This window comes from Dermacentor silvarum, chromosome 7 (genome assembly GCF_013339745.2).
Source record: "Dermacentor silvarum isolate Dsil-2018 chromosome 7, BIME_Dsil_1.4, whole genome shotgun sequence".
In the NCBI taxonomy this organism is placed as follows: Eukaryota; Metazoa; Arthropoda; class Arachnida; order Ixodida; family Ixodidae; genus Dermacentor; species Dermacentor silvarum.
In genome coordinates, this window is record NC_051160.1 from 43,821,263 (window position 1) to 43,845,324 (window position 24,062).

At 46.0% G+C, this 24,062-nt stretch overlaps 2 protein-coding genes across 3 annotated transcripts in view; both read right to left on the minus strand.

Annotated features, from left to right (window-relative positions):
- Positions 1–1,222: 1,222 nt before the first annotated feature.
- Positions 1,223–2,221, minus strand: LOC119457962 (uncharacterized). Its single transcript, XM_037719745.2, has one exon. It carries the CDS (start codon positions 2,044–2,046, stop codon positions 1,438–1,440), a length of 609 nt encoding a protein of 202 aa, XP_037575673.1. The 5' UTR covers positions 2,047–2,221; the 3' UTR covers positions 1,223–1,437.
- Positions 2,222–8,579: 6,358 nt separating this feature from the next.
- Positions 8,580–24,062, minus strand: part of LOC125946721 (kunitz-type serine protease inhibitor dendrotoxin DaE1-like) — a 181,067-nt gene continuing 165,584 nt past the window's right edge. The window contains exons 1-3 of one of the 2 annotated variants that reach the window (XM_049670588.1): positions 14,854–14,968; positions 10,551–10,733; positions 8,580–8,689 (exon numbers count right to left, since the gene is read on the minus strand). In XM_049670588.1, the coding sequence (XP_049526545.1) occupies positions 8,661–8,689; positions 10,551–10,733; positions 14,854–14,905 (264 nt within the window). In that variant the 5' untranslated portion in view covers positions 14,906–14,968 and the 3' untranslated portion in view covers positions 8,580–8,660. Of the gene's footprint in view, positions 8,690–10,550; positions 10,734–14,853; positions 14,969–24,062 lie in introns of those variants that run through there. The other variant, XM_049670589.1, reaches the window with a different exon arrangement.

Consider the following 24,062-nt stretch of genomic DNA (forward strand, 5'->3'; position numbering starts at 1 on the left):
AAGTTATCTATCAAGAAAGGGATCAGGCAAGGAGACACAATCTCTCCAATGCTATTCACTGCATGCTTAGAAGTATTCAAGCTCTTAGACTGGGAAGGCTTCGGAGTGAGGATCAACGGCGAATATATCAGCAACCTCCGGTTTGCAGATAACATTGTCCTATTCAGCAACAGTGAGGACGAATTACGACGAATGCTTGAGGGCCTTAACCGAGCAAGTGTAAGAGTGGGGTTTAAGATTAATATGCAGAAGACAAATGTAATGTTCAATAGCCTGGCAAGGGAACAAGAATTCACGATCGCCAGTCAGCATCTAGAATCTGTAAAGGAGTACGTTTATCTAGATCAATTACTCACAGGGGACCCTGATCATGAGAAGAAAATTTACAGAAGAATAAAATTGATTTCGAGTGCATACGGCAGGCATTGCCAAATCCTGACTTGGAGCTTATCGCTGTCGTTCAAAAGAAAAGTGTACAAGCATTGTATTCTACCGGTGCTAACATATGGGGCAGAAACTTGGAGGTTAACAAAGAAGCTCGAGAACAAGTTAAGGACCGCACAAAGAGCGATGGAACGAAAAATGTTAGGCCCAACGTTAAAAGACAGGAAGAGAGCGGTGTGGATCAGAGAGCAAACGGGTAGCCGTAGAGAATAGCCGAAATTCTAATTGACATCAAAAGAAAGAAATGGAGCTGGACAGGCCATGTAATGCGTAGGACGGATAACCGGTGGACCATTAGAGTTACAGAATGGATACCAAGAGAAGGGAAGCGCAGTCGAGGACAGCAGCAAATAAGGTGGCGTGATGAAGTTAGGAAATTTGCAGGCGCAAGTTGGAATCAGCTAGCGCAAGACAGGGGTAATTGGAGATTGCAGGGAGAGGACTTCGTCCTGCAGTGGGCATAAATATAGGCTGATGATGATGATGAATCCTTTCTTTTGACTGCGTCCAAGGTGCACGAAGACACGACACATACTGCGCCACTATACAGAAAATGATTTACTTTTGCGTGAAAATTAAGCGATCTACAAACTAGTAAACTACTTGTACCGCGAATGAATCACGTACGTTTATCCACGTGCTGATAAACCAGCAAGTTATCCAGAAAAAAATTTTGTATACGCCGCACCCCCCCCCCCCCTCCCTTCTTGCACCATATGTTACAAATTAAGTGTCAAGAAAAACACAGGAAGAGAATAAAGCGTAAAACCGTTTTGGCCGGCCCACAGCTGTATATGGCTGTACTACGCAGCAGCTACAGACGACGCGCTTCACGTTCAAGAGGCGAGGAGTGGCGGTACCGTCACATTCTCTTAAGCCTACGCGGAACCCGCGGTCTCATCCTAGACGGCTCGTCTTCCACAGCACCATCACGCCACACATCTCGCGCTGCATTTCTATCAAAAGCGCGGCGGTGCAGTGCGTGCGTGTTCTTCAGTACGGCCCTCTTGCCGAAGCTCGCGCGATGCATATCACCATGCAGCACAGCCAAATCAAGAACGGCAACATGAAAGCGACCACCGGTATGAACAGCGCGAGCCTCTCTTCGACACTGTAGGGCCTCGTCCGGTGATGTCGCCTGCGACTGCCGCCGTGCGAGTCGTTGACGAACTTGGCTTCGATCCAGGAGACGTCCCCGTCGAACGTCTGCAGGGCCACCACCTCGGCCATGGACGCGTCGATGTGCCGGCTCATCACTGGCTGCTGGTGGGACTCGTTGCTGCCGCCGCCGCCACTTCGGTGGTGACCGCTGGCGTTGCCCGTCGCGACCAGCTGCAGGAGCCTACCGACGTCCAGGAGGTGCGGCAGTCGCTTGTTAGGCCTAGCGGCTGTGCGGTTCGCTCTGGTGCCGGCGTCGTCGCTGCCCGCGGCAGCTTGGAGGCCCGTGATTGGCCGTCCGCCGTCGCCGTCTCCGCCTCCCGGCGGCCGGGCGCGTTTGAAGACTTCGCGCCGGCTTCGAGCAAAGCACATGCAGCTGGGTAACGCCAGCGGTATCAGCAGCAAGAGCACCGTCAGGATGTGCCATGATGGTGTCCTGGGCATACTCCTCCGCCGGTATAGCTCTCGGCTTACCGGAGCTTACGTCACGCTGGCCTCATGCTCCGTTGTGTAACGTCGCCGGGCCGCCCGGCGATTCTGTCACGATGGCGGAAGACGTGGACGCGACAGCGCCGGACCGCGCCGGTGGTGGGGCTGCAACGGGGCCGGCCGTGGTTGAAATGTGTCCACGCTGATGGTGATGCTGATCGCGTGCCAGATGACATCGTCGACATGGAACGTGCGGGATGAGCGAAACGACCAACAACGCGTGACGATCGAGATATCAGTATAGCGGTTTATCCGCGCGGATCAAGAAAGAAAATGTAAAAAAAAAAGAGGAACATTGCCTTTTGGTGAAGGGAGAAAGCGGCAGAAAGGCTTGCAGCATATTATTGTTGTGGCCTAAAAATATGGCTCATGCCAACGTGGTGAATTGGTCGCAGGAAACGTGGGATAAAAAGTGAACGAAGTCGGAAAGAACGAAAGAAACAAAAGATAAAAAGATTAGCTGACACAATGACAGTAAAATTTGTTTGGCTGTATACACAAGAAGAAAAAAAAAAGTACGCCATTATTTTCACCCGCAGCAGCGCAACCTTGCGGGCCCATTAACGACCCAACTGGCATGCATCAAATGACAATAGGTTTGAGGTTGATAAATTTAAACATAAATGACTTGCCGAAAATACGAGGAACAATTTGCGGATGGAGGGAATAACATACAATGGGAGATTGGTGAACAATTGGATGCGGTTTAATACAACGTCGTAACGGGAAATAAATTTTCAGGAATAATACGGGTAAATGCATGGAAAGGCGAAAGTGCACTTTAAGACTGAAAACTTTCATGAGAACTTTAGGCCTTACTCCTAGCAGAAAAATAAACGTGATCGGTCTTCAAGTTCTTTTTAAGAACACAGGTCAAAGAGGCCAGACTTATATGCAACTAAAAATTTAAAAATCTCTGCAGCGGAATAGTGACAATGTCGTCACCGCGGATGCATTGTCGTGAAATGCATTTGCCCTTGTTGTCATTGTTGTTGTCCGGCAGTAAATATATGGTCCGCACCCACTATGGGGGGATTGGTGAACAATTGAATGGGTGTAATCCAAGTCGTAACGTGAAATACATTTTGAGGAATAATAAAGGCTAAATGATGTGGAAGAGCGAAATTGCACTTTATGGTACAAATTTTCATGAGAACTTTTGGCCTTACACCTGGCAGAAAAAAAAATAAACAAACGTGATTGGTTTTCAGGTTCTTTGCATGAAGAACACGGGTTAAAGAGGCCTGACTTATACGAAGCTAAATATTTAAAAAGTCTGCAGGGGAATACTGACAAAGTCATCACCGCGGATGCATTGTCGTGAAATGCATCCGGAATGATAAAGGGTAAGTGATGTCGAAAGGCGAAATTGCACTTTCAAATGAAAATTTTCATTAAAATTTTACTTCAGCCTTATTCTTGTCGTTCATGTAGCGCCAGATGGACATCTATAGCCTCGAGAACAGGACCAGCGCTCTGCTTTATATTTTTCTTTGATTCCATTCCTTTCGCTCGATTCTATTCACGCTTTTCCAACCGGCCAATCCTGCAGTGATGGCGTAGGTGGAACGCCGCTCGAATCACTACGAAGCGAAAAAAGTAAGATAATTGGGATAAAATTGTTACATAATTATCCCCTCCCAGTATATGCAATACGACAACTAGCCTAATTCTAATATATAATAATTTCTTTATTAGTCACACTAATTACGGTGGCCTTGTTTGGGCTCCGATTTCCGCAACTAACAATAACTGGCTGCTTCTCTTGAGGAAAAAAAGTAATATTCGTGCGACATGTAACAAATGTCCTAACTTTCATTCAGATCATTTGTTTCGCGCTTTTCGTGTCTTGCTTAACTATCACTTGGCACTTAGTTACAAGAACTAATTTAGAAATCCTCTAATATACCACATCTTACCTCTATTTCCAATCTAAGAAACCATTATGTTTCCATTTCTACTACTGGGAAATCGTAGTTTTGGTATATACCAAAATTACGTACAAACCATCGTATGCAGATGATGCGCCGCAGATTGCCAAGCTTGCTTAATGGTCTAGCTGGTCATTAACCAAATTGAGGTAGTTACATGTTCCAGGTCTGATTTTTGTAACTTCTTTTCCTAGGATGTGAGAATTTTCACCCATGCAGTGTCTTAAACTGTTTTTTCTTGATTTCCTGTTTTTTGTAATGGCATTGAGCATAGTTGTATCTTTAGGCATTGTATCCTTATGTACGTGTTAGTGCTTTATGCAGTTTCTTTACTTTTTTTTTCTCTCTCTCTGTATGCGCTTAGCTTTTTTGTTATTCTCTATAATATTGTATACAGCACTTACTGTTTCTTTCTTAGTGGTGTATACAGATTTTGCAATTATGCTTGAAATATGTTTCTCCGCCCTGCTGCAGCCAATGTCTGCAAATTTGAGGCTGGTCAAGTTGGTATGGTATGGTATGCCTTCTTTGATGGCGCTGATCAAGTTGCCCTGACCAACTTCTTTCCCCTCTTTTCCCCCACAGTCTTCTATTTGTTTGTGGAACTAAACCATTATATTATTATAATATTAATAAACAGTGTTACACATTTGAACGACATAAACATCTGATTAGGCTTCATTGGCGCGCACTATTTTGTCTCTTTTCGCCTTAGAAGTGGTTGTAATTGTGCGTGTGAATGCGATAACTCGTTGCGTTGAACGAAGCTCACGCTTGTTAAGGGCCAGGGAAGAGGAAATTTGTCGCGGACATTGCGACTCTCGCTTGAGGCTATGTACCTATTCAGGGCTGAATACTTGAACTCCTCGGAAGCAGGTAAGGATTTGGTGTTCCCTTCATGGGTGTTCCTCCGCCTTATAGCAATGACCAAGCACGCATTACTTCGGCGGCGGGATGGAAACCAGCGCAATCAGCATACACGCCCTGGCCGATGGCCTCACGCAAGCCACGTGGAACTTGGAACCAAATGCGAGGATGACACCAGTTTCTAGATATTAATACCAGAACCGTGCGAAGAAATACATCAGTGGTCCAGCTACTTTCGTGCTTCAATACATCAAACCGGTGTATTGTTAAAAAAAAAGTAAGCGGAACGATAGTGCATTTTTATTGCAGGTTTGATGGTGCATATCTTGAAAATAATGTTATCTACATTTTTTTTTCGAGTAAGTATTTCTTACTGGCTTACCGACTGAAATTTGTAAGCTGCAATATGTGCCGTAAGGTAATTAGTTAAGAACTTTATTTCTGGTTCTTTGTTATATTAGTCGATTGTGCATTTCGATTTCTCGTGCAAGAAATGCCCGCCTCTTCGAGTAGACCAGCACAAGGACCAGAACTGTGCTATCTGCCGCAGACAATAATATAAAAAAAAGGTTACTTAATGTCTTCGCAGGAACACCTGGTATAGTACTGTCCACTTGCCTTTGTCTCACATGAGACCGGAAGTATTGAAAATAAATAAATAATAAATTATAATGTTTATCTGGAAAGAAATATTTCGATTCTTTTTAGTTACTTCTTTAAACAGAACAGCTTGGTGGGTGCATCCTTGCGTGAATGCCCATGTCTCGCACAAGCGACATATCGCTTATGCGGGCTGAAATCTATATTAATATGCGGGAACTTCTGGAACTTCCAGTGACCGTCGAAGTTCTTCCTTGACTAAGTCAGCGATCGAGGTCACCTGGTGCTGCGGCCTTGAGAATAACTTCTGCAGCTCTTCCCGTACAACCGCTCTGATTGTCTCGCGCAGGTCGTCGGTGCCTAGCGCTTTGTGTTTGGCGTATTCAGTATAGTTTGTTGTCAGTGCACGGCGGTTGTATTGCGTGGTGCGCATTTTAAGCGTCTTCTCGATTGTTGTGGCCTCCGTAACAAAAATTGGTAATGCTCTTGGGCGGGTTGCGTATCAATCCGGCGAATAGCTGCTCGTTCACACCCCCACATCAGGAACCTAACTTTCTTTTCTTCATACATTTCGGGGTCGGCGTGCGGATTAGGCCAGACGTCTCCTCCGTGAAGATGGCGAGGTTCTCGTTCGGTATATAGTTGTACTCGAGGTCCGAAAAGAACTTCGGCCCTTCCCTTGCGTACGACACTCGTGGAGGTCTTCAATACGGTCCCACGTCATCAGGGTGGTCCCACTGTTCTCGAACAAGGTACGAGCAGCGTCATCCAAAGAAAAGTAGACATGGTGCAACTTGTCCTCGCCGCTCCAGTTGTTGAAGCGGAGTTGTTGAAATGGAGGGCGCTAAAGCTTCGCCTTCAAGAGTGGAACGCGATAGCATTCAAAGATCCCTGAATGCTTGCCAGGCTTCCCGGCAATTGCAGCTTTATTTGTTCTCCACCTTCGCCTCTGCGCACCGCTACCGTTTTACGCTGCCGTGGAGGCGAGCGCCATCTGGATGGGGTTTTCGCAAGTAACCTACCCGAGCGCGCCGCTGTTGTTATGGTAGAAATGCTGGAAACGAGTGTGTGTTTGAGTTGCCTCGCAACAGAATTATGTTTTCTCGTACTATTCAAATTACAATCCGACGCTATCATGTCTGTAGGTTGCAGTTAAGTCATACTTTACGATTTTTCTGACGGATTTTACTTTGAGAAATTCAATTTTTGTTCCCTAACCCCTTGCGCCACGTGGAGGGCCTGTATGGTAGGGGTGGTTCGGGATGAATTTCTCCGCCACAGATGCCATGCACGCCGATGCTTACGCCAAAGCCGGCGCCTAGACCGACGCCGGATTTTCTGCCACACGGGGCCCTTGGTTCTTTAGAAAAATGGTCATTTTGTGAAATTCATCCAAGAGCGTATTAATTGGTGAGATTGCTGTCCCACGGCTGTGAAGTTTATTTGTGACTGGAAGATTTGCAGTATACTTTATAAATGAAAACAGCCGTCGCCGGAACACTCGGCATGCGTTACAGTCGCGTGCAATATTAACTGCAACACGGTGCCCGTGTTTGAAGGGAACCCCCGGCGGCGCCGATATGCGATAAATTGATTTCATAAATGCCAGTCTTTGGAATGGTGTGTATAGTTGTCCAATTCTTCACACGCCGGTGCCGCACGCATGCATGTGAATGTGATGCCCGTGCAGAGTGCAAAGCAAATAATGCACAGAGGGAAACTGAATAATTCCCATTTAATATCATGATGACTTTTCCGCCTTATAGTTATGCAGTTTATGCGCTTTGCAGTGAACTGAACTAATTCTGCATGAGAACCCAGTTACTGCAATGACGTCCACTGGATATCCTATGGAGATCCGCTGTTAGAACAAAGGTATCAAAAGGATATGTGTCGAAAACATCCATGCAGCGGACGTCTCTCACACGATTGTTTGGCCCCACCTTTCGTATCGTGCGGACATCCCTTGCTCGGACATCCTGGACTCCCTTGCTTACATCATGGGGACTGTTGCGCACATTGCGCGGACATATCAGCGCCCTTCTGCACATTGTTTGCTGTAATGAATATTCCGTTCACAGCAGACGGTATGTGAATGATGCCAACGGGCAGAACGGCCTCGTAGCAAGATCGCATGCACATCACGTGTAAACGTATGCGTACAGATGCGCGCGCAGAAGTGTATAGTGTGCTCCTAATTCTTGTAGGCTTCCGCCAGGCGCAAGGGGCACATTTAACTAACCAAATTTTATCCAAGTCAATTGCATCAAAACATACGCAAAGTATGTTGTACGCACGAGCTGCAGACATGATAGCCTCGGCCTGTATGAGTTGACCACATGAGAATAACGTTATTCTGTCACGAGGAAACCGAAAACCAAATTTTGATGTCCGGCGGACGTCCTATTTCTCTCCAAAACGGCGCACGCATATTAGCTAGGACATTATTTAATTGGTTGTCCCACGGACGAAGTGCTTTCACTGGGCAGAAACTAGTATACTTATGCTATACTAGTAACTCGTATGTTTGTCACAGATCACGTGCATGCTGACTCTGTAATAAGCATTATTTGTACATATTAGTAATTTTATGCCATGTTCTAATATGCCCGTAGAATGTTTGCACTGCTTTTAGTTCACTCGTAACGATTGTGAAATATTTTGAGTTTTTTATATTGTTCTCTCGTTTAGTGTTATTATTATTGTTAGTCCCAGGCTACAATGTAGCGATAGCGGTCAATCTTCCAATCACAAATAAACTTCACAGCCGTGGGACAGCAATCTCACCAATACGCTCTTGGATGAACTTCACAAATTGACCATTTTTCTAAAGAACCAAGGGCCCCGTGTCGCAGAAAATCCGGCGTCGGTGTAGGCGCCGGCTTTGGCGTAAGCATCAGCGTGCATGGCATCTGTGGCGGAGAAATTCATCCCGAACCACCCCTACCATACAGGCCCTCCACGTGGCACAAGGGGCTAGGGAACGAAAATTGAATTTCTCAAAGTAAAATCCATCAGAAAAATCGTAAAGTATGCTGTACTGTCGCAGTTATAATTAAACAACAGCAACAACAACAACAACAACGTACCGAACGAAGTACCGGCTTGCTTTTTATTACGTACTATCGGGGAACGAGGATGCATGTCTTCCGATCTACCCGCGTCTTCTTTTCACATGTATATTGCCTCGTACTTTCTTCCTGCATTGAAAGGAGACATCATAAAACATTTAATGCGCATTTAGAATACGCTCTAAGAAATAAATTTGCTCCCTTTGGCGCTTATACTAAACCCCACACAGCAATCGTCATTCTATCTTGCGCACACTTCCTCTCTTTGACGCTGGTTCCCGGCACTTTCAGGCCACGAACGGTATGCGTGTATCACCGTCACATGGCATTCATGGTAGGAAAGTATTTGGGCGCACAGCGCTATGAAGGGAGGAAGATGGCCGCCGCGGTTTCTCTCTCGCCTTCACTACACTCTCTACGCGCGCTCTCTCCTCCCCGTGCACTTCTCTGTACTCCGTCCACGGTGGGGTTCTTCGATTTGTCCTCCCGGACTGTCCAGGACTGCCCGAGACTCTGTATACGCAACGCTCATTCGCTGAAAGCACCGCGTCGGGCAGTCCGGCACTGTCAGGGGCGGCTGATCGAAGAGGCCCAGTGACTCTGTTACATCAATTCCGTGCAGTGTAGCAAGAAGTATACGGTTCGCGTCAGCCATCCAGAATAGAGAAGCAGAAAAGGCATTGTCCTCCTTTGACCGCCTTCCCCGCGACGCGCCCTCCATCCTAAGGACACACAACGGACTCTCCTGGACTCGTCCCTCGTCGATGAGCCAATCAACAGATTTTACCCTGGTGACGTCACGCGCACGACCATTGATGGAGGCGTGATGTGCGAAGAAGGACCGGAAAATTTTGCCCGGAAAGGAACACGGGATTGTATTTTTCTGAAGCGAAGTGCCTTCTTTGCTTACCCTCCCGGATTTGGAGGGGCTGCTGGATGCTATCTGTTGCTACTGGGTCGGGCCAGTAGCAACAGACAGATGCACGCTCGCCGGATGCATTCGTGGATATATATATATATATATATATATATATATATATATATATATATATATAATTTCGTGTGAAAGAACTGGCTCCTCAAATAGCTCCGGGCCCCGCGCCAAAAAATGCTGAAAAGTGTCAGATAGCCGTGACAATTTTCTTATATCGATTTTCTGCGAACCAGTTTCAGTTTCGGTTTTGAGGAAGTATACGTGTAATGACGTCATGACGTGAAGGTGGTCACATGGGGCAATCGCCCGGGGATCTGATATGCGGCTACCCGTTGCGCGGCGCGGTGTATATTGACACAGTACTGTGAAATAATTTACTCCCTTAAGAGTGGATAAGGGCGTACATTTTTTTTTTTACAGTACAGACGACCGAGCAAGCAGGACCTAGTGCCAAAACGTGGCGATGTTCTGCTTGCACGTGACCACCATCGGTGTTCTGACGTCATGACGGACACACCTCCTGGGAAGGCGAAACCGGAGGTGGTCCGTAGGAAAGCTATTACCGTCGAACGACTTTATAACGGAGTGATATAGGGGTCTCCGAAATATTTCGCCATGCAGGTCGCTTCGTTTTAAAGGTCGCGCACTGCACCGCTCACAACAGAACCGGGACACAATTAATCCTTCGTTATGCAGGTCATTTCGTTATATAGAGGCGTTCGTTGTAGGGACGCTCGACTGTATAGTGCGTGATCGAGGGCGCTCTGAGGCTTCCTATAGATTACTTTCTGGGGTATCGTAGTCCTGAACCTTCGTGTAACGCAAAAAAAAGGTTAAAAGCTGAAAATAGCTGAAATTGTCTTGTTCTGTAATTTTTGTTTCGGAAATGAGTGTATAACACACATTTGTAGCCCCCCCCCCCCCCCCTTTCCCCCTCCCCTACTCCTCCCATGTAATGCCTTCCAGGCCCTTAAAGATCAATAAATGAGATCAAATGTGTCAGTAGCCCTCTGAGATCGTCTCCACCACCGAATCGCGGACAGCGTGAGGACTCACGGACGTCGCAGGCACTTCGGCACTCGTCGAGCGTCGCGAATCGGTTCGCGTTGCCGAAGCGGCCGTTGTAGTGGAACTGGCGACACTTGTTGGACCGCTTGTCCCAGTAGAAGCGCTTCACGCCCATCAGGCACATGCCCGGATGACTGCGGTACGAGCAGTACTTGGGCACCGCGCCAGAACCTGCGAGTGCCAGTGTAGTTGTAATATGACTGGTGTATAAAGTGGAACATGCAAATCAATTATGAGAAGTCCACTTCCATGATTGCGTCAAACAAGACGCCATTTGTGTTCCCGCACATAATTAACACCGACATAGAAATAAAACGTTCCAGTAAATTAAAATATTTAGGTATTACGATTTCTCATGACATGAACTGGAGTGATCATCTACAAAATATATGTGGAACAGCCCAACGAAAACTTGGATTCCTACGACGAAAACTAGAAGATGTACCAGCGGATGTCAAAAAAAAAAAAAAAAAAAAAAAACTAAAAGCGTGCTAAATCAATAGTAAGGCCAACTCTGGAATACGCAAGTATAATTTGGGTTTCAAATCAGAAATATCTTATTGACAAACTTGAACGCGTTCAGAGATTGGCGGTGAGGTTTGTATTTTCCTGTTACCGAAGAACGCAGTCCGTAACAGAACTTATCGCACGTGCAGAGCTACCAACTTTGGCTGTTCGAAAAAAAAATTGCTATGCATAAGTATCTTTAGCAGCTCTACAACATTGAATTCAATTTGGATTCCGGCTTATACTTGCGGCCACCCGGTAGACGATCATCACGTACTAACCATCCCTTTGCAGTTATGTCCTACGTGCCAAGAGTTTACATCTATCAATATTCGTTCCTGCCTAAAACAATTACACAATTTAATAACCTTCACCGGCGCGTATTTGATAACACTTTTTCATTAGAAACTTTTGAAAAAGAGTTGGAACTGTGCTGTATTGATTGAATGTACCCTTCCCACCCTGTAACAGCACGGAAGGGCTAACAGTATTTGAAAAATAAAAATAAATGAATAAGTAGTGTATTAAAAGGTCACTCTGTTTAGCCAGTTTTATTGCGATAGCAATTATATGGACACTTCAAACGGATTTCTGCCGTCGCCGTCGTCGTCGCCGTCGCCGTGAGGTTCCCTATAGATAAAATCTTCGCCGCGCGCCGTATGCCCGAGCGGAAGCGTGCGGGGACGCGCGCTATCACGGAGAGCGAACGCACTCAATCTCCCACGCGCAATCAAGGAAGCGGGAAGCCAGCCCCGGAGGGAGCGGAGGGGGGGGGGGGGGGCGCACTTCCTCTCTGCCAACAACCGCGCTCGTCGCTCGCTCGCACCGTCGCTTATCTCCACACGGCTCTGACCTTTATGCGCCGTGCATTCGCCGCTCAGTTTCCGTTGAAGCGATAGACCGCACGTACCTTCGCCCGTTGGTGCGGCGTATGCGCTTGCTGCCAGCGTTTTGACAGTCGTTGTCTGCAGTCATTCAGTGTGATCTATTCATGTTTGTTTGTGCGCGCTCACACCACAGTTAGTAATAGTCGGGCCACATTTTCCAACGCACGCTACACATGCAATGCTGCCCGGGTCGGCAGTGCAGCGCTACAGGTGTGTCCCTTCGCACGCGCTGCCCACGGGAAGCGCTTCTCATCAACACCACCGTTTCACACGCGCCTTCTCGTGGTCATCGAGTCTCTCTTCATGTCGGTCTACTTACGCCGCAGCACACCTGCTTACTTAATCAGCTCATGTTTACTACAATTCATATTGCTACCAAAGCCGCTCACCTTACTTCGTATGACATTGCTGTGTTGCTATCGCATTCATTGCTTCGCCCTTAGGGCGAAACTGTGACATTTTTTACTAATCCTGGTGACAGCTACTTCTGCCAAATACTATATCAAGTCGGTGTTTGTTGAGAACGCGTTTCCCAATATTTATTTGACCGCTGAAAGCACGAAGACACATGCAAGAAACACATCGCACGCAGGTTAGAAGACACAATTGCAGACGCAATGCAAGATTGTACGTGTTGTTTCACGCATTCATCGAAGCGCACAGAGTCTGATGTTGAATTGGAGAGACTTCGTGCGCTACGTTGGCGAGCTGAAAGGAGCTGCAGGCGCATGAAGCCAGTTCTCGACCTCAGAGTAGCTAGGCGCATGCAAAAGGAGAAATACCTCTCTATACCGTCGAGTTGCACACCCTCGGCACGTTCACCGCCAGCCTTGTGATCTTTACAACAACCTGAAGCTCACCTTTCCGTTCCAGGAGTAAGAAAGAAGACTGACCTGCCTACATTGGAATTGAATCAAGCAAGTCTAGATTTTTCGCATACTTCCTACTTTGACCGAGTCAACATATATACGGATAGCTCTTCCACTCAGACCAGCTCCGCCGGCGCAGTGGTTATCCCGTTGCGATCAATAAGCATCAGATACAAGATTTCTCACGTCACATCATCAACCGGTTCGAAGCTTGTTGCCCTCCGAGTCGCCGTGGGTTATATTAACCACCAACTGGCTAATCAGTGGGAAATATTATGCGACTCAAAGGTGTCCCTACAATGTCTTTTGTCAGCTCTTCGTCGTGAGTCCTGTGAATGATTCGTGTCGGAGATACGAGAAACGCACCATCGTGTGATCACGAAAGGATACAACGTCGTGTTACAGTGGCTGCCAGGTCATTGCGGTATCTCCGGCAACGACCTCGCCGACGAAGCTGGGAACGCACACGAAGGAACAAACCTTGTTTCTGTACCTTTATCGAGGACTGACGCAGCCCAACGCTTAAACAAGCTAGCGCACCGTGTGACATTTGAGAAGTTACGTGGCCCACAGCTGAATTCACTCACCATCGGTTCCATTCTCTTGACCCACCTATGCAACTGCGGCTGTTACCTGCACTATACTGGGCGTTGCATTCACGAATGCATATTCATTTTGTATTGGAATGGCCGATAGCACCGAGTGCAATGCCTGCGGTGTCGAGCAGACTATAAAACACCTCCTGTGCTACTCCCATGCTTTGAAAATGAAAGGCGTGACCTCTGCGCAGCTCTAAATCAATCGGACAGAAAACCCTTCACCTTGAACAATTGACCTTAGGGCCGTGACCTCGCACATCGCAGCTACAAAAGAACACAAAAGCGCTGATGCAATTTCTGAAGGCTAACCGCCTGAGTGACCGTCTGCGATCCGGACTGAGTGGCCGTCAGTTGATACAGAGCAGAGAACTGTCACTACGTCGGCGATATCCACAGCGGACTTTCTCTTCTTCTCCTAATCGTTACCTGCCATTTTCCCTTCCCCCAGTGCGGGGTAGCCAACCGGGCTCAGTCCTGATTAACTTATCTGCCTTTCATTTATCCTTTTCCTCTCTCTCTGGCATCACAGTTACGATCATGACTCCAAACGGACAATGTTGGAATACTTGGCGCCGAGTGTGAAGCGCCCTCTGTACGCTGCGAAGCGTCAGGCATGAAGCAATTGAGCTGCGCTCGCTTGACGCTCGCCCTACGGTGAGGCGAAAATGAGTCACGGATGTCTGCCTAAAGCGGGAAACTGTTACGTTATTCGGCAGTTCAGTTGCGGTTTTGTGGGTGAAATTAGCCGCAATTGGCGAAACTTCACAAATTGTCAGCGTCAAATAACTTGTTGCGTATCTGGAAACGATTATAAACTCCTCGGATGACGGATATTGCATTGGGGTCGGTTGTCTGGTTCTTTCTGCTAATGAGATATCTTTCCACGCCTACACTAGCTATTGCTTGTGCAATCACTACCGCTCGACATTTTAAAGCTTACGCTTCTGTGGTCAAAGCGATTCCGCGGGAATTGCCTGATTATCACATTTTCCTATCTTAAGGGAAGTCTTAACGGATTTTCTCCAACACCCTGCATTTGGTTCCTTAATTGGACGCTCGTGTGATCATGGCAGACCATCGATGAAGTGATTTGGTCTCTTCCTCCTTCCTTACAGGACTTCAGTATTCGGTTCGTTCGTTCGAGGGGAGAGGGGGCAGGTTTCTTCCCCTAAATATTTATAGTGTCATTCTAAATGCCCACATTTGAGAATTACGAATTTAGCTTTCGCATTCCGAACGGCTCTGCAGTGTTTTCAGCCTGCATCTCTGTAAACAAACAAACAAACAAACAAACAAACAAACAAACAAACAAACAAACAAACAAACAAACAAACAAACAAACAAACAGTGTTTAAAGGGCGCTTTTGAAGCCTCCACAAACACGCGTCACTATGTGGCGTTTCGAAAGATATAAGGTAACAGTACTCACCATCCAACATAATCAAGAGTATAGTAAGTACGGCGGGAAGTATGATGTTCATCACTAAGTCTTTTAAGGGCAATGCCTATCGCCGGCAGTTTAAGATGAGACCATAATAATCGCGCGAATCGACGAGGATTCGGTGGTCTGCCAATAAGGCATTTCTCTACAGACACCTGAGTCTTTTTGCAGAAACATAGCATATCGGGGATCCGGGATTCTTTGGAAATCACGGCTATTCAATTACGCAGATCCCAGTTCCGGAGCCTATACATCGTCTGTATCTGCGTAGAATACAACGACACCGCATTCATTCTTCCTTACAAAGACTTCTTTGAAATGCCTCGCCCGTACATCGTTCCCCGTCTTCTGTGTTCGACCTTGTGATCAGTTGTTGCAGATTTTTTAAAAGGTACGTATTGAGCGGTGGATATCTGCCAGCTGAATCGCCCTGTACGTATAGTCAGCGCAAAACCACTTCTATAGGTTAGGTTAGCTTGCGGCCATGCTTCCAAGAAAAAAAAATGAATTAAGCATACCAACGGTTTTTGTTGACGCGCGAAGGGAGACGGCCATCCCGCTTGTCGTCTGCATTGCGCTCGACGAGTGCGCGATTTTCTCGGCAGACACAGAAGGAAACTATAGTCGGGCACAACTTTAGAAGGCAGCGGCATTTGCCCCTCAAAGGCGGATGCACACGAGCCTCCACCAATGGGTACGCACTCAAGTTTGACCTCATGAGCCGGACGGCCGATGACCCCGCCGACGGGGAACAAATCAGCGGGACTGTTTCTTTAGTCTTGGAGGCAATCGGCTACTGCGCTTTGGTCATCTGGGAGGCGTCTCTCCTGTCTTCTTAAGTTGTACCCGACTAGCACGAGTTGCGTTTGCTACTATAGTCAGATACAACTTAAGTCTGCAGTGAAGCCCCGCCCACGCCCTCATAACCGCCAGCCACTGTACCTCCGCGAGGCTGCAAATATAGTTCGTACTTCAACCTTTCTCTGTTACCTAAATAAGGCAGTAACCCCCAATATAAAATTATAAGCGCGTAATTTTATACGTTTTCACTCGTCTGTTATAGTGGAACGTACAAGTACCACAAGTACAGTCGTATCAAGTACGACGCCATTTTGAAAAGGTCGCATGACGACGATTCTGTTTGCTTCTGTGATTGGCTGGAGGAGTAACACAACCCCGTGGGCTCCGTGTGCCTTTGTTGCAAACTGCTGTTTTTTTTTGTTTTTTTGTATCCTACTATACAGTCCTGCATTGTTCTATAAGAGCTGTCATTTTCAGCCTCTTTATTATTCTAATGTCAATTTCTTTTTGCGTTTGTAGTTGTTCATGTATTGAATAAATGCCAGCAGTGCTTCTGTGTTTGCTAAAATGTTACCCTATTCTGTTATGACTTCCTTCTATTCCGTTATGCCTCTTTCTTCTTGTAATGGCAATATCTTTTTGCGTGTGTAGGCGTTCATGTGTTGAAAATTGACAGTCACTTTAACATACACCAAAAAGGGTAAAGGCGAAAGCCTGCGCGCTCAAAATACATTCATTAAAATATTGACATTCTCATTCGAATGCGTTGTTACTTCTGATTACTTGTTTTCTTCCAACCAAAGGTCGCGGGTTCGCGTGCCATAATTGACACTAGCTTAACTATGCCTTAATTAACCTCGCCCTAATTAACACCAAAGGTTGTGGGGTTCGACTCCCACCAAAGGTCGTGGGTTCAAGTGCCCTGATTAACTCTATATTAATTAACACAATGACGACGGTGATCCGCGCACCACAAATGTTGCGCGAGCGTTTGCATATAGGTAAGACACGATGCCGGGTCGGTGTAGTAAGTAATAAGTAAATTACTGCTCCAAGTCATCATTGTATACGATTTCTCTTCGATGACACGGTTTTTGCTCAAGGACGTTGAAGGTCGACTGAACTATGAGACATATAAGGCTCTCGCCTTAGTAAATACCATGCAGCAGCACATCTGTAAGTGAGCCAACATGCCATAGTGCGTGGCTATTGCGTTCCGGCAGGACAATAACAGACAGTGAAATGTGCTTTATTATTGCGATAGCAATTATATGGACACTCTAGGTGAATTTCTGACGTCGCCGTGAGGTTCCGTATAAAGTCCAAGCGCGATAAGACAGTCGCCGCACGCCCTACGCTGTAACTGCGAGTGAAAGCGTACGAGGGGAGCCGACGAGCGCCGCTCAATCTCGTCCACGCGAAAGGGTAGAACGCTGGCAGGAAGTGCGTCGTCTTTCGCCGCCGCAAGACACGCAACGTACGTTGCGAGGCATAAGGGGGAGCGGCATTTTACTCCGGCTGCAACTGCGTATGTGGCGGCCGCGCGCGGTCGCGCGGCCGTATCTTGAGGGCGATCTGCGTTGGGGGCAGAGCCTAAGGACGGCAAGAAGAGGCAGGTTGCGTTGGTGACCTGCGGGCAGACGGGAACGACAGGACAACTCTCGCCACCTATCGCAAGGCAGCCAGCACCGACGATTAGTCATGGAAGCCATGCTCTTGACGGCTACTTGGAAGTTGATACCTCCCATGTGTTGAACACAGTACATCTCAGAGACGCCAACTATAGAGGCCGTCGCGTCGACGACGGTCTCATTCCCCGTAGGGACAATAACGTCGCAGACTTGGACCTTCGAGGGAGCCCACGGCTCCGTAGGCGCCATTGCGTGAGAGGTAGATGTCAATAGAAATATATTGAAGTTTAGACTGGTTGCCTGGATAATCTCGTTTTAATCTCGCAACGGCGACCGGAAGCTTATATTTTACATCCCCAAAAACGTCTCTGGGCGTCTGCAAGTTTTGACTGAAATCTCTTAAATTTTTCTACAAAGTGCGCTCACACAAGTACACCATTCCAAATAAATACATCGGCAGCGTGGGACTTTTAACCTAAAACGTTCGTCGTGACTTTTGCAACCTCTCGACCCCCCTTTCCTGAAACTGTTTACACACATCCGCAGCAAACGTGACTCATTTACGGACAGCGCACACAGCAGCGCGCTACGCAGGCATGCGGCCACTCGTATTCGTCGCTGGCGTGCCCACGTTGGCCGTGTACACCGCAGCATAGAGTCTCTTGCAAAAATTTCCATAGAAAACTTTGGTACTGTTATCATTAAACTACCATGGTGTAACCATGGTCAGCACATTATTTGTCTGATCTTCGTGCTTGTTCTTTCAAACGTTCTTGCGACGTTCTAAATTAAGCTTCGTCTGAACGCCGCAAAGCTTTGGCCACAGCTTCAGGGGTCATGTAAGTGCTTTCAGAGCTAATTACGCCTTGTCTAAATGGCGCGAACAGCGTATAAGGTGCTTGTATTAAAAGGTGCTGTATGTGTTCGAAGCTGTCTAAGCTTTCCGCTTATGAATTAAATCAGAATCAGTCTTTTACTCATCGTTCTTTATTTGGCAAATATTTTGAATCAGCGGGTTCTCACTATTCTGACTTAATAAATTGTTCCTCGGTGCGGTCACTATCTGATTATCTTCTGCCTAATCGCTGGCGGGAGTGCTGCAGTTTAGATAGATTTGTTCTTGCTGCGCACAGGGCTTGAAACGTAGCTGTTTTGTACAATGTTAATACCTTGTAGCAAAGATGTATTATCGCTAGTAACTCGCTTACTCTTGTGGACCATCACAAAACTATAATTTTCATTTCATTTATTATACCCTCAAGGCCTGTGAAGGCTTTACAGAGGGGAGTGGGTTATAGGTAAATTCAAACAGTAAGTATTACAAGAGAAACAAGCATACAACATAAAAATACAATTTGACAAATAATTCAGTAGGAATACAATGAGCAAGGGAAAAAAAGCTGTTACAATAAAAAGACAAGATATACAAGTACATGAAACCGCATTCTAGCAAGTAATGTTGGTTAAGGCATCATGAAACAAGAAATTATCGCTGATGGATATAATGTTTGCGGTAAGGTTGTTCCACTCAAGTGACGTCCGAGGTACGAATGACTGGGAAAATGTATTTGTGCTGCTAGAAGGGACGTGAACCTTGTAAGAATGATCGATGCGACGAGATACGTAGTGTGGAGTACGAATTAATACATCATGCAGTGTTGTATGGTGAAAATTTAGTGAAATAATGATAAACGGGAAACTTTACGTCGAGCTGCAAGAGATGGAAGAGAAAGGCTAGTTTTCATGGCTGTTGCACTGGCAGTCCTGTTGTAATTCGAAAGAATAAAACGGGCAGCGTTATTCTGAGCTAATTCTAATGCGTTAATTAAGTTTAGGTTATTAGGGTCCCAGACTGATGTAGCATATTCTAATTTCGGGCGTATTAATGTTTTGTGAAGCAATAATTTCAAAAAGTGTGGAGCCTTAATAAAGTTTCGCCTTAATTAACCAAGAGCGCGGTTAGCACTGTTCACTATATTATTAATGTGGGTTGCCGAGGTAAGGTTGTATGTGATAGGAATTCTGAAGTATTTGTACGAAGTTACGTGTTATAAAGGAAAGTTATTTAAATAGTATACCTGAGAGACGTTAGGTGTCCTAGATACATGCGTAGCTTTACACTTGTTAACATTTAACTCCATTAGCCATAAATAGCACCCGTTAGATATTATATCAAGGTCAGATTGAAGACGGTTAGTATCACAATCTGTAGATATTTCTGTAAAGACAGCATAATCATCAGCGAAGAGATGAATGTTAGAAGTTACTTGCGAAGGAAGGTCGTTAATATATATTAAGAACAACAAAGGACCGAGAACCTGTCCTTGGGGCACTCCGGAAGCAACAGAACACATCGGTGAATTGCAGCCGTTAGCAGTAACGTATTGTGAGCGATGAACAAGAAAACATTCGATTCATTTTAAAAGATTGCAGTCAATATTCAAATGGGTTAGTTTGTGGACTCTTCAGAAGTTTGTGACAGACTTTATCGAAAGCTTTTGAGAAGTGTAAAAAAATGCAGTCAGCGCATGATGAACGATCAAGAATTCGATGCAACTGATGAGTGAAGGATACGAGTTGAGTCTCGCATGAGTATGAATTCCTAAGGCCATGTTGTGCAGGTGAAAAAAATGTGTTATCTTCAAGAAAGTCGACGAGGATTTTGGATACAATGTGTTCTAGCAGTTTGCAGCACGTGCTGGTAAGTGAGATAAGGCGATAGTTGGTTGCTACGTTTTTGTTACCAGATTTGTGAAGCGGAACCACCTTCCCAACCTTCCACTGATAAGATAAAGTGTTGAAAATTTTTGGTTAGTATAATAGAACTGTACGCGGAAGTGTTCTTTAAGAACTTGGTGTTAATTGAGTCGAAGCCAGGTGAAGAATTGTAGACGAGTTTGTCAATAAGTTTAGCAACACCAGATGTATGAACTATTACTGGGAACGTGACTGGATAATTATAGTTACGCGACTCTGGAAGTTGCTTATTAAGAGCTCCCGAAAAATTTTTGATAAAGGTTTCGTTAAGGTGAGTTGCAGCACCATTTTTAGGAACAGGCTGCTCAGTAGAGTCGTCTAATAAGATTAAGTTATCAGAAACAGGTGTAATTATTTTCGAAAAAAATTTAATGCTAGCTTTAAGAATAGATGGAAGAATAAGGAAAGTACGTTTAGCAAGTTTTAACGCTTGAATATATTTGTTAGAAGCCGCCTTGAATGCCGTCCAACGAGAAGCACTCGAGGACAACTTAGCTGAGCGGTAGATACGCTTTTTACGGTTAGAAAGACGTTTAATGTGAATGTTATACCAGGGGGGGCTTGTGGGTTAGAAGTTAAAGTACGGCTGGGAACATATTTGTTCATTAGTTCATTTACTTTATGAGTAAACATGTCCCAATTAGTTTGCACAGAACGGTCATCAAAGTTAGTCAGGAATGTGTCAAGAAACGTGCATAACTCGCTGTTGATGGCCTCGAAGTTTGCTCTCCTATAGTCGAGTATTGTTTTCTTCTTCCTGATATTTTTCGGATGGTTGGTACTAATGGTAAAATGCATAGCAGAATGGTCACTTAAAGGCGGAAGGAAGGTAATGTTGGAAGTTAGTTTGGGTTCAGTAGTAAGTACTAGGTCGAGAGTGTTTGATATACCACAGTATTCCGAGTAGGTTGAGTGACCACTTGCGAAAAGGAAAAAAAAAGTGGAAGATAAATCTAAAAATTCTTTGGCCTGAGACGAAAAAGGCAGGAATGAAGGAGGTTCAGCGTTCAATTTATTGTTCGGAAGGTTAAGTGTGATGATACGTTATTAATTACATCGTGCAATTCGCTAACGAATGTGGGTGAAGAAGAAGAGATCGGTAGCATACGCCTATAACTGCCTTCTGGTGATGAATGTTAAATGAAGCCCAGACGATTTCGAGGTCAGTAGCAACAGAAATTCGTGAAGAAGGAATGTCGTGTGAAATGGCAAGTAGAACGCCGCCTCCGCGACGCACAGCACGATCCTCCCTATAAACAGCGAAGCGATGGACATCCTCAAAGATTTCAGAATCATTAATGTTGTTCGAAAGCCACGTTTCTGTTAAGGCGACATTGTGCGGAGAACAAGTGTCAATCGCTGAGGACAATGAAAAATATTCGTTCAGCACACTTCTAATGTTAGTAAAAAAAGATGGACACATGGTGTTGTGAAGTCTGTGCACTTCCCCTCTCACTCCGCTAAGTCAAATTACCTGCGGGAACTACGTTTCTTGCGCGATGGCCCTGCGACAGTTTTTCTGTCACGCGTTTCATTTCAGCGTCAAAAACGTAGCACCTGTCGTTCATAAGTAGTTTGTCGTATCTTAGTTCAAACGCACCGGGCTGACTTTTCCCAAACTCGATAAGATTTCCCCGAGCGAGACGGGTTGCGGGGGAGTAATTTTCGCTGACAGTGATACTGCTCGTTTTGAGATAATTGCGTAGTGAAAGAACCATTTTATTTTATTTTAAAACTCCAGAAATTTACAATTACGGGTCGGCATTTTCCCGGTGAAAAAAACACCTAAACGATGAGCACGTTCAATTGAGTCGGATGAAGAAGATGGAAATACGGTTTTCAACTCAGATATAATCTTGTTCTCGGATTGTTCCCATGTTTCTTTAGCGTCTGGAATGTTGCGTTTGGAATGTTGCGTTTAGCGTCTGAATGATTAGGTTGCTTCGCCGAGATCTGTCTTCAAGCATACTGGCGCGAGCACGCATAATTGCGTTTTCTTCTTTTAGGGCCCCGACAGTGCTCTTCATAGTAGACAGTACTTCGCCCTGTGCCTCGAAATTATTGCATTTTTCTTCCATATCGTCCATCCGTTTGCTCAATACTGTGAATTTCGCTTTCATATTTTGCCATTCTTCATAGCTTTAATATCGGCGGCTTGTTCGGCTAAAGTTTTTGAGGACTGGAGTAAGCGGGTGTGTATACCTTTATAAAGCGAAACATTATCTTCATTTGTTCCGCAGGGTTGCCAGGCAGTGTTTTAATATCAAAAAGTGCGTCTGCCCTAGTATTAGGCCCAGGGTTTGTCTCAACATCCCCTGAACAGATCAACAATAAGACAAACGACGAAGTCAATCATTCGCGAATGGTTGCACACAGCACCCATGGGCACGGGAACAGCACTAAGAATCGGTCATCGCTTATACTAGCCTATAAGGAAAGTTTTATACAGTAGGACAGAAGGAAGGGTTACGGGCCATGCCGAAAGTGCTGCTCGAGTGCCCACTCTCAGCTTCGATCATTCGTGCGCTATCGGTGTAGTCACCGTCACGCTTCGGCGCGTTGATTCGAGTGCGCTCCCATTCACTAATTATTGACACATTGGCGATGAGTGGGCGTACGTTTACGTGCGAGTATACAGGGGTGGATGTGTGTAGATAATGTGCGATAAACTTACTATGGCAACAAGTGGCGCTACTTCCTTTTGTTACGAGCGGTGCTCACTCTTAAGTGCCGACGTTCCGGGGTTGAAGTCGTTTCGTTAGAAGTTAGCGGTACAGCGCTGGTGGATGAGTGATATTTTGTCGACGAAAGCCGTGCATCACGAAGGGCCGGCAACACAGGCAGTCCTTATGTAGCAGCGGCGAAACAGATTGGTAGTAATGGTTTCATATTCGTGCGCATTCGCTGAGGCAACGTGCGGAGCGCCGCCGAGAACGCCATCTCGTTCCTCTAGAGCAAACAGCTCCACGAAAAGGGTCAACGGTTGAGATCAGCAAGTTTAAGAGGAGCGACGCCGACAGCAGCAGCAGGCATGTGACCATCGTCTTCTTCCACAGCTGGCTCGATGACGAGCCTCGGCTCAACCGCGCGAACGCGCTCGTGCCACTGCTCGCGCGTTCGTCGTCGTCTTCTTCCACAGCTGGCTCCGTTGCCGCTCATCATTCGAGCGTAGAATTTCACTTCTCTTCTGTAGTCGTAATGGGGAAGCCGCGTGTACGGGGGTATGAGCCATTGCGTAAGGGGGTATGAGACATCCATTATCTTACGGGACGGACGCATTTAATAACAGAGGTGATACGCGAATGTGTGCGCGTACCTATCGTCACTATGACCACCGATTAGGAGAATAAATATGTTCGTACCTTTGTTCAAAATTATGGGTCACCTCTGTGTCGTGCACTAAACAGCTTCGCTGGTTATCCTCCTTCACATAATGGAATGGCCCATGAATTTTTTACTTAAGGTGTCGAGGTCTACCTCAAGGCCACATGACGGCTAGAAACATGCAAACCGCAATGAATGGGGAAAGAGCCGAAAGAGCTATCACGTTATTAATACGTATATGCTCAATCTTGGCAAATTAAGGCTTCGTTAGTCGTGTTCCAGTACGGCACTGTTGAAAAAACAGCTGGAAGGCGATCTAACCGCTTGTAAAGGTCAATGAAAGAAAGAGCGATGCAGTTATTATGATGAAAAAGCTGAGAGTTCGGCCTGAATGAAAGTTCTGACCCGGCATTCAACATTGGGGAAGGGAGACGGGAGTAAAGGGAGAGAGAGAGAGAGAGGTGCGTTGAAAATTAGGGTGAAGATGGTGGTGAGTCAATTTGAGCACAAAGTCTCTTCAATATCTCAAATCTACACCGCTCTCGAGCAAGAAATTGATGAGACCCAGGCCGACAAGAATCCGGCCAATGTCCCAATAGAACTTTTAGGAAAAAGGTTGATTGGTAAACTTGAATAAATGTTGTACCAATGATCGTCCTTCTGCAGCATATCGCGAGCAGATGC

Excerpts from the sequence above, each read along its gene's own strand:
- LOC119457962 (XM_037719745.2), bottom strand. The coding sequence starts at position 2,046 with ATGCCCAGGACACCATCATGGCACATCCTGACGGTGCTCTTGCTGCTG.